General features: G+C 44.9%; 1 protein-coding gene across 4 annotated transcripts in view; it reads right to left on the bottom strand.

Annotated features, from left to right (window-relative positions):
• map7d1a (MAP7 domain containing 1a) overlaps positions 1-14,102 on the bottom strand; it is a 61,707-nt gene that overhangs the window by 17,443 nt on the left and 30,162 nt on the right. Inside the window, exons 4-10 of one of the 4 annotated variants that reach the window (XM_031577111.2) lie at positions 12,484-12,552; positions 11,369-11,389; positions 7,892-8,055; positions 6,167-6,275; positions 3,358-3,462; positions 932-1,054; positions 276-421 (exon numbers count right to left, since the gene is read on the bottom strand). In XM_031577111.2, the coding sequence (XP_031432971.1) occupies positions 276-421; positions 932-1,054; positions 3,358-3,462; positions 6,167-6,275; positions 7,892-8,055; positions 11,369-11,389; positions 12,484-12,552 (737 nt within the window). The remainder of the gene's footprint in view (positions 1-275; positions 422-931; positions 1,055-3,357; positions 3,463-6,166; positions 6,276-7,891; positions 8,056-11,368; positions 11,390-12,483; positions 12,553-14,102) is intronic. The other 3 variants (XM_031577112.2, XM_012825173.3, XM_012825182.3) reach the window with 3 other exon arrangements.

The following is a 14,102-nucleotide window of genomic DNA, read 5'->3' as shown; positions in this document are numbered from 1 at the left end:
TGACTGTTGATGGTGAAAATGAAAACCCGCATCCACATCAGTCCTTTACAGTGACACTGTTCATGATGGGGCCATATAGGACAGGGCAGGATTGGATGAGGCAGTATAGGACAGGATAGTTTGAGCTTTATTGATTCCTGACAGGTCAGGATAGGTTGAGCTTTATTGATCCCTGATAGGGAATTCATTTTCATAATGAATGAAGAGGAGTCCGGGCCAGAAGGCCAAGAGCATGTGTGTGTGTGTGAGAGAGTGCCGGTGGGTTGGGTACTGACAGGCGTGGAGTCGCGTCGGGGGACGCGCTGGGCGATGTCGGGGGTGCTGGTGGTGACCCTCCAGCGTTCGGAGCAGCGGTGGTGCGGCCGGTGGGCGCACAAGGTCAGCGGACTGGCGGACGCCGAGCGAGGGCAAAGAGGAGACTCTGTGGGGAGGAGAGGAGGTTGAGGAATAGAGACACCTAAAGGTTAACACCGACCACAGGGACCTCATCATTAACGTTTAATGACAACCACAAGCATGCTGGGCTAGGAACACACCACACTACCACCTTAAGAATCTTCAGTATGTTATTCATGGGATACAGACTGCCCACCTATGGCATAACTACTCTCCTGCAATGTGTGTATTACATTATGTATTTACATAATGACTATAAAGCTATCCCTCTTAATGCACAGATTATAGTACATCCTTACCACAGGAGGTTCATCTGAGCTCATTATTCTGTTCTGGTGTGGGCTCAGAATCTACATCCTACATCAAATTACTTGTTTATATTCTCCAGCAATTTTGTCCTTGCACACTACACCGTTTTCAATTAAACGCATTGCATGTGGAGTAACACAAACACAAACAAAACAACAACACAAAGATTAGTAACAGATGGCGGTGTGTGTGTGCGGTGTGGAAGCAGGGGCTGATGGGTACTGACGTGAGTCTCTGCCGTTACCCAGCACGCTGGCAGCGCTGCGACTGCGGGCCAGGAAGGACAGGGTGGGCGTCATCAGCCGGTCCACGATGCTGCTCTCCCACGGGCTCAGCTCCCGTCTACGGCCTGCTCGAGGGGACAAACAGAGTCGTGAGTGCAGGCACGGGACACAACACCACAACATGAGAGACCCCAGAGGGGCCTGAGTCATGTCTAATATGGAAACAGTGGATGAGACCTTACTGAAGGCACATCTGCTGTTAAGACTCAGCTCTAGTAATCAGCACAATGAACAGGACTAAGAGAGGAAACCCTGCAAACCCAAGAACACCCACATTGCCACAGACACCACAACATCCCTTTCAATGGGCACAATGTCACTGTGTCTGCAGAAAGCAAAGACACGCATGTAAATCGATGAGGTTCACAATGCTGTTTGACCTTCAGACGCTGTGGTGACCTCGACTTCGGGATTTGAGAGTACACGAGGGATGATGATGATAAGGATTATGATGACGATATCATAACAAAAACACATTTATGAGATATGATTTAAAAAAAAAATAAAAAAAATGCTGTTTGACCTTCAGGGGTTTTCATGACCATGACTGTGATTTAGGGAATAGTACATGGCAGAGGATAATGAAATCATCATGCTAACATATTGATGAGATAGGATTAAAACAAAACAAGAAACAAATGTGTGTGGAAAGGAACCCTTGGAAAGATGAAAGGGCTAGTGAGAGCCTCTAATTGGACACATGAAGGTCCTCGATGAAGCTGCACTTGTAACGGATCTCGAAGCGCTTCCAAGTGCGTGTGAGGACAAGGAAGAAAAAAAGTGAAGTCAACAAAACCCACCACAGACTGACGTTCTGCAACATGGGAAAGTATTTTGTGGTAACAAAAAAACGATGGCCAAAATGTCCTCAAACTTTTTCACTTGGAGTCAGTTTAACTAAACATTTCCCAGTGGAAAAGAAAATGATGGGAGAAGTAACAAAAACGTGACGGAAAAGGAGAGAATAAGAGGAATCTGGTGAAGAAGAGTTGAGGTGAGGCTGCGGATAAATCAGGGTCAAGTAGCTATTTAGCAAACAGGAGGCATCAGTGAGGTGGACAAGCCAGTGGAATTACTAATGCATACCCTCTCATCTTGACATTTATTTTCCAGTCTACACTCAGGTGTAACCTTGATGCGTTTTATCGCAGTACAGTCATTTAGTTTACAGCTCAAAAACACTTCAATGTTTGGTGTTAATATTGACAAAATTGGCATATCTATAAAAATCGGCATTTTATGGGTTGAAAATGGCCCAATACGCCATCTGCTGTTTAAAGTCATCCTAAACCCTGCAAGGCCGTCCGTTTGGGACTTGTGTAGGTCATGAAATGGGTGGCCCGACACTCCCACCAGACCCCGCCCGTGAGCGTGAGTCATTTTCATTTGATGCATTTGCTGATCAGCAATTTTGAAAATGAAGGAGTGGAGTTAGGTTCAGAGCTGGGGGTGAATTTAGACTTTGAACACATGAATTGAATAGTCTGGGGGAGAGAGAAAGAGGGAGAGGAAGAGAGGGAGAGGGAGAGGAGAGAGAGGAAGAGGAAGAGAAAGAGAGAGAGAGAGAGGTAGAGAGAAAGATAAATGTAGAGAGAAAGAGAGAGAGAGAGAAAGAATTATGTAAAGGTCGAACTCAATCTTCTGTTTTTATGAATAATGAATAACAAGATGGATCCACTTGGGTAACAGTAATGTGAAATAAAATGATGATAATGATGTGACAATTACATATAGTTCAACGCAACTGCACCGACAGTATCAGTAAAGTAGAGACTGGTATCAAAACCACAACATTTCACATCTCAGACACAAATGCAAATACAAAAATCCACCATCACCACCACCGAAAGAGGGAGAAATCCAAGGCTTACCAATTAAGACAAATCGGCTGGAGGGGACTGTTACATTGAACAAAAGATGAGGAAAGGAATAACTTCCACACCTATATCTTCACACTGCAGTATGAAAATATCGATGTCCCCAAAACAAGATGGAGGGGTTGGAAAAAGGCATGAAAGAATAAAATGATTGATTTTTAAGAAATCAACCAATCTGAACGACCCAAGAGTGATTTGGAGGGGAGAAAATGATTTGGTGAAATCATCCGAACACAGAGAGAGAGTGTGTTGGATGCAAGAGGAACAGAGACTCAAACGTGAAACTAAACTAATGAAGAAATGAAGAACAAAAAATCATATAAACCGAAGAGAAGGGAATCCAAAGGAGTGGGAGAGAGGAAGAATACCCAGAGACAGGTGGGTACGGATGGAGTCGATGGAGGAGGTGGTCCCCCCCGTACTGGACGGGTGGGGACAGATGAAGGCGATGGAGGAGGAGGTGGTTCCCCCTGTACCGGGCGAGTTCTTACTTCGGCTGGGCGAGTTCCAGAGCGTAGCGGACGACTTGGACAGTCTCTTGTTTATGACTGAGTCCACGTGTTTGGGGAGGTTGACCGCCGACGCCGAGCAGCTGCCTGGTGAAACCCAAACAATGCCAGAGACAAGAGAAGGCTCACAACATGTTCTAAAACAACCATCCTGGAGGTCCAGGGGAAAAAGACAGCAGAGGCAAACAGTAGACACGAGGCATTTGTTTTTCCATTTGGACCAGTAACTTATAGCCTTTTACAATGGCAGTGCTGCAAAGTCCCGCTCATATTAATGAAAGACTGTGACAAACAATGGGAAACCCAAGAATTTATATTATAGGGAAGTCTTTCTTGGCCTCCCTATCGCAGACAAGGGAACATTAAAACACAGTAGAAATAGCAAGCATGACATACCTACATTTATATCTGTGGGGGAGAGAAGTTGTCTATATTTTACTTGAGGATGGGACACTAGACCAATGTTTCCATTCATTTTGTACACGGTATGCTAGTGTGTGTGTGTGTGTGTGTGTGTGTGTATACACACACACACACACACACACACACACACACACACACACACACAACAGGTAATTCCTGAAAACAGTTATAGAGCCCTCTAGTGGGTTAAAGTACAATCAATTTGAATCATCTATTACTGTGCTATTGAGAACAGTGAGAAAGGTCTTACTGCCGCTGCAGTATCCCAGCTAGACAACAGAGGGAGTAAGGCTGGTACTCAGGGGAAGGAGCCTCTTCTGAGGTCTGTAATACATGATTTCTACTCAATGCAGCTAATCTATAAGCTAAGAGCAACCATCATCTCTGTGGAGATTGGACAAAACATGTTTTTCACATGTTTTATATATCTACATTGCATGTAGGTCACAGGTGAGGGATATGGTAAGACAGGAAATACATTGTCCCAGCATAAAGGATATAGCTACTATTAACCTACTTCTGCAGTCTTTGTGCAGTCTAAGAAAACCTCCCGGCATTCTTTGCATGCCATTCTATCAATCCATCATTGCCGTTTCCTAACAACCAACACTGGAGTCAGAAGTCAAACAGCTGATACTCTTTAATGGATTTTCCTCCATCTGAAAACACCAAACAAATATCTCTGACTGTCAGCAAACAAATAATAAATCTTGCGGCTGAGTTCTAACCATGTTCACAAACTGATAATGTGATGAAATACAAACCGATATTTAAAATGATCCCCCTGCTAAACAACCATTAAATCACTTTAATTAAAGCTTTTCACTGATTTATTTCCAACACAGAAACAGTAGCAGTGGTCACTGTGGAAACATAACCAAATCCATGCTGTGATGTCAGGACTTTAATCTATTCCCTCTTGTGTGCAGTAGTACTTAACGTTCTGTTAATGACTTGAGGAAACTCTCAATGGTAAAATCAATACAATCTAAGTAAACAGAATGTGTCAACGGAAAGCAATAGGAAGTGAAGGCGCAGCTTCGTGATATGAATTAGGGATAGGGCTGAACGATTTGGGGAAATAATCTGATTGCGATTTTCCCCCCAAATATTGCGATTGCGATTTAATATGCGATTTTTTTGTTTTATCCTAATTTTTTTCCCAACAAATCGTAATGAATGATGACCAACACAATATTAGATACATTTAGTGTAAAATATTATTTCCCACAATTAAACTTTTTATTTAACTGCTTATTACAGAATCAAGAACAACAAATCGGTGGCTTTGCCACTGTGCATTTAAGTAATTTTAACAAAGTCATTGTAAGAATAAACACAAGGCATGCACTTTTTAAACACTGGGCAAAATTTACCATCTTAAAAAAAATAATTATAATTTTTTTTTTTTTTTAAGATCACGTTTTTAATCGCGAACGTTGCGGTTTGAAAATCGCGTTCTATCATATCGCGATTAAATCGCAAATGCAATTAATCGTTCAGCCCTAATTAGGGATAGAAACAGATGACCCACATCTGGGTAACATTTTACAAGCCAGATTCAGGGCAGCATCACACATCCGACATACCCACCAAATATTCCTCTCAAATCTCAAACTCATATATTCATCTCAGACACACGCACATACAGACACAGACACAGACACACAGACACACAGACACACAGACACACAGACACACAGACACACAGACACACAGACACAAACGCACAGACACACAGACACACAGACACACAGAGACACACAGAGACACACAGAGACACAGAGACACACAGACACACACCTCCCCTAGCAGTTCATTACTAGAGCAAAACCTGAGCTTTCATCCAAAGCTAGTGGTCACTGTGTGGATGTGTTATAAAAGTGAAGTGAAGGACAATAACTACTAATTTAATTGAGTTGTAACTGTGTAGTTGTTAATGGATACACTGACAATAAAAAGCTGCAGCTCACAACCATTATTATCTCCCAGTCTTAATAAGCTCACAGACATCATTAGCTCCTAGTCTTAATAAGGACAGCAGCTCACAGACACTCATTATCATCCAGTCTTAATAAGGGCTCAGGAGTCACAAGACTGTTGTCAGTGGAGCCCTTTTCACTTTCTTCATTTGAGCTTACCTAAACCCTGCATTTGTATCATTGTCTCATATTCATCTAAAATCTCAAACTCATATATTCATCTCAAAGTCATAGATCACTACACACACACACACACACACACACCTCTCATCCAAATGTGTGCACAATCAGTTTTAACGAATATGTGTGTGTGTGTGTGTTTGTGTATGTGTGTGTGTTTTTATTTTGGTGCCGTGCAGAGCTTTGGTATAGTGTGGCATACTCACTCTCTCTCTGGCTGCTGCGGTGGAGGCCCCCCGCCCAAGACCCCCTCTGCTGGCGGATCTCTGCCCACGTCTTCTTGGTGGACCTCTGGATGGCGGCTTCATATTTCTCCTATCAAAGCACCACACAAATCAGCAAGACAAGCAAACCTCATGAAACCCTCCATGGATTACGCCATACTTCTCCTAAAACAAACAAACACCAAACACCCCACATGAAAAGCTCTTAAACCCATTCAAACCACTCATTCATCCCACCCCCATCCCAAGCCCCTTGGAGATCACTCGTACTGAGGGGTAATGAAGGGACAACCCATCCTCTTCAAAGGGTACAGTGAGCAGAGAAAACAGCCCTCGATATCCGAGGCAAAGCCTGGAGATTATGTACATACAATGAATGTATTCCTAAGTAAGCAAGCACACACACACACACACACACACACACACACACACACACACACACACACACACACACACACACACACAGAGAGAGAGATAAAGAAAGACAGAGAGAGAGAGAGAGAAAGAGAGAGAGAAAGAAAGAAAGAGAGAGAGAGACTGATGTATTGATTTGACAAGAAACAGACTAGCAGGTAGAGAGCTGGTACATCATGGCCTACTTTCAGCTGGACCACTCATTTCACACACCGTTACTCATGCTGCTGGGGGGGGGGGGGGGGAGTGGGGTGGTGGCAACACAGCTGCCAGTGACACAGCAGTTCTTTATGTTTGTCTCTCACTGCTCTTCATACCTACTCTCATGACTCCTTCCTTCCGTCCCTCTTTGGCTTTCTTTTCCTCTTCCTCATTCTCTCTTACTCTATTTCACTGACTGTACACTATTTTGACAATTTGTGTTCGAGTGTGTCATCATTCCCTGTCAAATGCCTTTCCATCGGTCCACACACAGAGGCTCTAGCGGACACTGAGGATGAAACAGTCTTTTGATGATAGAAAAAAAAAAAAAAAATTCTGGCTCAGAGAGGAAAGTTCAGAGTCAGTGGAGGTGAAAAAGTTCAAAAGAGGGCGAGAGGGTGAGAGAGAGAGATAGAGAGAGAGAGAGAGAGACAGAGAGAGAGACAGAGAGATAGAGATAGAGGGTGAGAGAGAGAGAGCCCTTCCTCTCCTATGGCTACCTCTGGTGATTTCACCATGCTCTTAGACTGGCAACTGGACAGAGACTACACACTCACACTGGACGGAGACTACACACTCATAATGGACAGAGACTACACACTCATACTGGAGAGAGACTACACACTCATACTGGAGAGAGACTACACACTCATACTGGACATAGACTGAATACTTCAAGAGGCAGAGAGGACTTACACTGCAAGTCATTGTATGTCAGATCATTGTTCTGAATGTATCTGTATCCCCGTGGTATGTGTGTGAGTAAAAGCATTTCGAATAGCACTTACATTATATTATGTGGGGTCCACATAGGGGGCCCAGTTTTTACTTCTTAGGCCATCATGAATGTTGCTCAAATGTTAAAGGAAGGTGTGAGCTGTGTAGCATTTACATTTTACTTACACACATACCACAAGGGTACAGATACAGTGATAAGAAATAAGGATATACATCATGTCTTTTTTCTTCAAGGACAGATAAGATAAGGTAAGATATCTGAGGAGAAACCAGGACAAGTGTCAAGCCTGGGGCTGCAGAGATCCTTGGCTCCTCTGTGGTCCATTTTTAGGGCTCCCAGGTGACGGGGCTCACCTTGTTCTTCTCCAGCTTTTGCTTCTGCCTCTCCTCCAGGGCGGACCTCCTCCTCTCGGTCTTGACCCGCTGCTGCTCTAGCCTCCGGCGCCGCTCCTCCAGCTGCAGGTCCCTCAGCTGCCGCGCCTTCTCCTCCTTCTCCAGCCACTGGGCCTTCTTGGCAGCTGACATGGGAGAGACCGGCGGGCCAGGCAGGCAGGACATAAAAGAAGAGGTGATGGAAAGAGAGAATACAGAGACAGATGAGAGGAAGAAAGGATAGAGGGATAGAGAGAGAGAGAGAGAGAGAAAGAGGACAGAGGCAGCGGAAGAGAGCAATTCGTTTAGAACCTGAAGGACACACACATTTCACATTCACAGTCCTTCTCTGCCTTCATTTTTAGGATTCTTAATGCACTGACGACGATCTTTACGATGGATAATCCAGCACAGTCTGTGATGAAATATGTGTGGTTGAGCAATAGGCACCCTACTCTGTTCATATAGCCCATTTACTACAAGGTGCTGCTGCTGCTGCCATCTCTGGTGGGACTGAATATATCTCTAGACCCACAGCTATGTTTATGGACATAATCCCCCTCCATTATGATGTGGGTTTGTCAATGCAGGTTTAGGATATGAGAGAGGAGAACACATCTGTTGAAGTAGCTGCATTAGTGTTTGATTGGCCCTCCATTCCTTACTACAGAAACGTCTCTATCCTATCCATCCTACACAGTTTACAGGGTAGATCTACAGCGTATTGCCCAAAAGCCCTCTTCTCCCTGAAGATAATATTGCTTTGGCCTCTCCTCAGATCCTTTGGACGTAGGCTACCGGAGTCTACTTGTAAGGCTCTATCTGTTGCGCTGCACAAAGGTTTCTCGAAAAGCGAAAGTATTTTCTCAAACTGTATACAAAGAGGCATTATAAGGTTAGCTTCAGTTTCCTAGACTGACATGTAAACGCTCTAATCATATAAACTCCCAGTGTCTGCTTCAATAAACTCTCCGCTTTGATATGTTAAACTGCTAAATCTTCAGAGGCCTCCTGTGTGTGTGTGAGGAGAGAGAGAAGAGGGAAGGTAGACACACAAGCGCCTTGCTAGGCTCTAACCCTGAGCCCAAGCTTTAGTATTTTGGAAAAGCAAAGCCTGTGTATTATGGTAGATGCAGACCAGAGGGGGGGTGAAAGCTAATTTCTCTGAAGCACTCGATGCAACAAAGGCAAGCGGCTACCGTTGGCTATTAGATTATATTAGGGGAGCGTCAAGGCAGCAGCATCACCAGGCCTACAGCTGTGCTTTTATCTGCAAGATACTTTCCTCTGGACACACACACACACACACACACACACACACACACACACACACACACACACACACACACACACACACACACACACACACACACACACACACACACACACACACACACACACACAGCTGCCCCATGACATCAGTAAATTAAAGTGAATGAAACACCTCTTGCGCATCCAATCTGTCTGGATGGCCATTACAACTCATTAACATTTGCCATGGCCTGGTGAGTCCTTTTAACTCAGGTTAATTATGGGTCTCTAATGCTGCCCTGGGAAACTCCAGCATGATCTTTCTGCGTAGTGTTGTGTCAAGGATGATGAGGTGATATTGGGAGGCGCTGTGTGTGTGTGTGTGTGTGTGTGTGTGTGTGGGGGGGGGGGGGGTCAAGGAGGTGGGGGCCTTTATTGAACTGTATCTGAAGCTGTATAAAATGTCAGACAAAACCCTTTTCTTTTTACTGTACGAATCTATCTTTTGCCATTCATGAAGATTGAAGACGTTTGGAAGAACTTCATATATAAAATATATAACGAGTTATCAACTTCTAGGTCGGCTTTTTTGGATTAAGATATCTCCAGAGCCAATGGATTAATTTGAAATGTAAAATCTCCTCAGTTAGAGATGTGAAAGAGGTGCTTGAATAACAGTCATGTGGCAGTGGGGGGTTAATATGGAGTTTAATTAGTGCTACAGCAGCATAAACCCTACAGGTCAGCTTCCCAGTCCCCCCCCCAGTGAATCTCTGCTCTGTACCACAGATTCTGGATCCTCTGGAGGCGTTACAAATCCATGGGCTGGGTCGGCCTCAGCACCACACTGCATAAACTATTCATGTCTCTCAAGACTGGCAGACAGAGACTGGAGGTGCACAAACACAGACTCAGTCTCACTGCAGAGGATGCTGTTGCTGCTGCACCATTGAGACACTACTTCAATATATGCAAGCTGACTCCTTCCAACGTTAAAATATTTTGAAAGGATTGGTCAAAATTGATCATTGAAAGGATTGGTCAAAATTGGTCATTCAATTTAGGTCAGTCGGTTTAGGCAAAGACCGTGTGGAATGTTGTTGTGGATTATAATGTGAATATACAGTACAACTGAATTTTTCCTAATGAACACTTTCATTATACCGGTCATTTGTTATGGCTGTGAAAAAAAAGCAGTGTGACGTGAGTTAGGGACATGAAAAGGCAGTCAACGTTGTTAGGAACTCTCTGAGGAGCCGGGTAGAAAAACACAGTTAAGCATGCAGACTATGCAGTCCTGCAATTACATTACACAAGAGAGGAAAAAATGAAGCCGCCATTAAAACGGTTAAGATCGGGCATGGTACATTTGCTGCTGTTTTGGTGCCTTGAGCTTCTATTGCTACCGCCATGGGCCTCTGTAGTCCATGTGAGCACATACAGTACTTTGGGGCTTTTAAGAACACTGCCCAGTGTTATTAAAGTGTTATTAAAGTGGTCAGAGCCAACCCACCTGGGTGTGCTTTTCTAAAAGCGGTCAATTTGTCCCCTCAGCTGGTTGTTACTCTAAACCCTTTTTGGAGAGTTAACTGCGACACAAGCTAACAGACATCCACTGTGCACGGACTAATCCAATAAGAGGAAGTCGAGCCCTGGCCAAGGCACCCTACTGAGGAGGTCAGGAGGTGAAGTTGAGGGCATCATTAAATCTGCCTGACAAACTTATTTAATGAGGCACAGTGTTTTTTAAACTGGCAGTTCCATTAATGAACACTTCAAGAGAGTAGGGGTGACTGAGCAAATTGTTTATGGAGAATAGCATTTTAATATCCACTGCAAGTTTAGCCACGACAGCAAATGTCATTTTCCAGAGACAGACAGTATTTTAAAAAGAACTGAAAGACTGAAAGGCAGAGAAGGAGAAACAGGCAAGGATGGGAACCACACAGTTCATCAGAACAACATTAAGACAGAATGATTCTTTCCACAGCATGGAGGACAAGCGGAATCAAAGAGCTAAGAATGGCCACAGGCATTCTAGACTCTTTGGTGGAAATGTAGCACAGCTGACACAAGGCAATGGATTGTATGAAGGGAAACAGTGAATCAGTACATATGATTCCCCAAGGAAATCACACAAAACCACCAACACCACCACCACCACCACCACCACTGACATCACCATGGAAACACAGGTGTGTGGCTTACCTTGATTCTCCTTACGGTGCTCTGGAAGGGGGTGAGAGAAAAGATAAAGAGCGTCTGTCAATCATGCAAAGCAGACAGCGAGTCGCCAGCGATTCACCCGGGTGGGGATCGCTCGACATGTGAGGCATTGCACAGTCAACAATCAAGCAGTGACACCAACAAGGTCATAGGTCATGTTTTTACTTCAGAGGAGGGAGACCCCCAGAAACACCAGTTTAAACAGAGTTTAAACAGCTCAGTGGTTGCTCTCAATATGACATCGCCACTAACGAGTAGAGACATACAACGTTCTGATACCGAAGGCGGCTTCTAACAGTACATGCCACATCATTTGCAAATTGGCTTCGAGGTAAAACAGCACATGTTGAATTAGTGCTGGAGGGGCAGGGGGTATTTATCTGTATTGGTGATGTCATTCCTAGAGCAATTACTAAGCATGTCCCTTTTGAAGCAAAAAAAAGGCAGACATTCAGTTGGTGTGACCATTTAACAGGTGAAGCTTGGTTAGGCACAGTAAATAGCACAAGCCTTTCAGTGCTTTGGTTAGTGATGGAGCACCTAAATGTCAGGGTAAGAACCTGTCCCATCATTCACAGGTGATGCACACTTGAGCCCTTGGTATCTCTCTTGATGCGGTAGTCACGAGCGTGTGAGTGTGTCCAATATCTCACACAAACCTAACGTACTTCCTGCGTGCCTTCTCCCCATTCATCTTAAGACTGTTGGGGAGCAGACACACACAAAGTCACACTCAAACCGTGCCACCACAGAGAGCAAGGACGCATCTCCAGCGTGCATAATGAGACAGCGGAGGAGAATTACGAGGCGTTCTCTGAGCACATGGCAGGCGGGGTTAGTTACGTACATGCAGAGTGACAGCAGAAAGCCGAGCTCTGCATGTGTCAGGAGGTTTTTTTCAGTTGGGGCCTCAGCTTCTATGGCAAAGGTCACCAATTCCCTTCCAGTCCCCATTGTTGGTACCTTCAGTGCACCCATGGGGCTGTGGCCTCGGCAGAAACAAAGCCTGAGTGGACGTTAGGAATGAGGCCTGCGACGGGCAGTGACAGTCCCCACCAGGAGGGGGCGCTCTCGGCCTCTGAGAACCCTCTGCTTACCCATATATTTGGCCTTCTCTTCTCGACGCTCCTTTGCTTGTTTCTGTCTGTCGTCATACGTCACCGCCTCTGTGGGAAGGAGGGACAGAGAGGAGATGAAGAGAATGAGTAAGACAGGGAGGAAGGGAGGGAGAGAGAGCGAGAGATACAGAAATACAGGCAAGAAGAGGTAAAGACAGAAAGGGTGAGAATGAGAAAGACACAGAGAGAGACAGATACAGAGACATGGACAAGAAAATGTAAAGAGAGAAGGGGTGACCGAGAGAGAAGTTGAGTGAGACAGAGAGATAGAGAAAGATAGAGAGAGAAAGAGAGAATGAAAGAGAGAGAGGGAGAGAAAGAGAGAGTGAGGTGAATGGAATGGAATGAGAGGGGTCATTGTGCGGGGGCAGTCTCAGCCGCGGCCACATCTGCAGGCTCATAAAGCCCTAGACACTGGCAGCCGGAGCTGGCAGCCGCAACAGGCCCCGCTCTCAGATCACACCAAAGGGCCCTGGGGGACTCACGCCCCATTTCCCACCAGTAAATAACCATCAAGGGGCACAAATCTAAACACAATTAGCATGCATGGAGCACAGCTCAGGCACACCTCGCTATCGCTATCGCTAACATCTCAGGCCTCCATGTGCAAGGGGGAGAGAGGAGGAAGAGGAGGAAGAGGAAGATAATTAAGTGGAATAGATGACTGTTGTCCTAGGAATGTTTCATCTGAGGGATCATGGTTTAATGCAAAGATGGAAAAGATCTGTGAGCGTTTCAAATCCAAATTCTGCTGTGGCACACAAGCACTCATAGTGTGGCTTTCTCTGCTGGTCTAGCAGGGCCTCTAAAAGAGACTTTCTAGTAAGGATATAAAAACCCCATAGAAAAACATGAAAGGCTGTTTTTATTGTTTCAAACTTTGTTCGGACCGAATATGGCAGGATTCCATTGTAGATTCAGAGACACTGACTGCTTCTGGAAGGATAAACAGTGACTGTTCTGCATGATGTGCAGGCCTAATTGTTTGTTATGATCTGCTGTGCGCATGTGTGTGTGCGCGTGTGTGCATCTGGCGTGTGTGTGTGTGTGTGTGTGTGTGTGTGTGTGTGTGTGTGTGTGTGCGCGCGCGCGCGCATGTGCATCTGTGCACGTGTGCGTCTGTAAAGAGAAGCTGCACTCCTGTGTTTAGAGATCAGGCGCGTGTTTACACTCTCTCACACATTACCCTGATGACTCAGCTGTTCTCACACACAGCAGTAAATCTGCACATCCTCTCGCTGCTCAGCCAGCTCACTGTTTATGCGGCTGCATTTCAATGTTTTTAGTAGAACAGATCATTCTCAGGTTGGAACAGGCGGAGGAAAGGGGCCGCATCAGGGCCGGATAAGGGCCGGACGTGCGCCACTGGCAGAAAAGAAAGTCATTGAGGAACGTTTTCGTCTTAATAAAAAAAATGGGGACCATCTGATGAAAAAAAAGTGATGGAAATTTCTTGACTTTTCTGAATAGGATATAGCCCATTCTCTTCAGTTATTGGTTCAACAATGAAATGAAATGGATTGAAAACAGTTTGACTAATCACAATAATCATCCTTGTGTGGCCCTATTAATGGGTACTGAAACACAACACCAAAGAC

This window comes from Clupea harengus, chromosome 11 (genome assembly GCF_900700415.2).
Source record: "Clupea harengus chromosome 11, Ch_v2.0.2, whole genome shotgun sequence".
Classification (NCBI taxonomy): domain Eukaryota; kingdom Metazoa; phylum Chordata; class Actinopteri; order Clupeiformes; family Clupeidae; genus Clupea; species Clupea harengus.
Note: the sequence above shows the minus strand (reverse complement) of the source record. Positions and strands in the feature narration are given on the sequence as shown.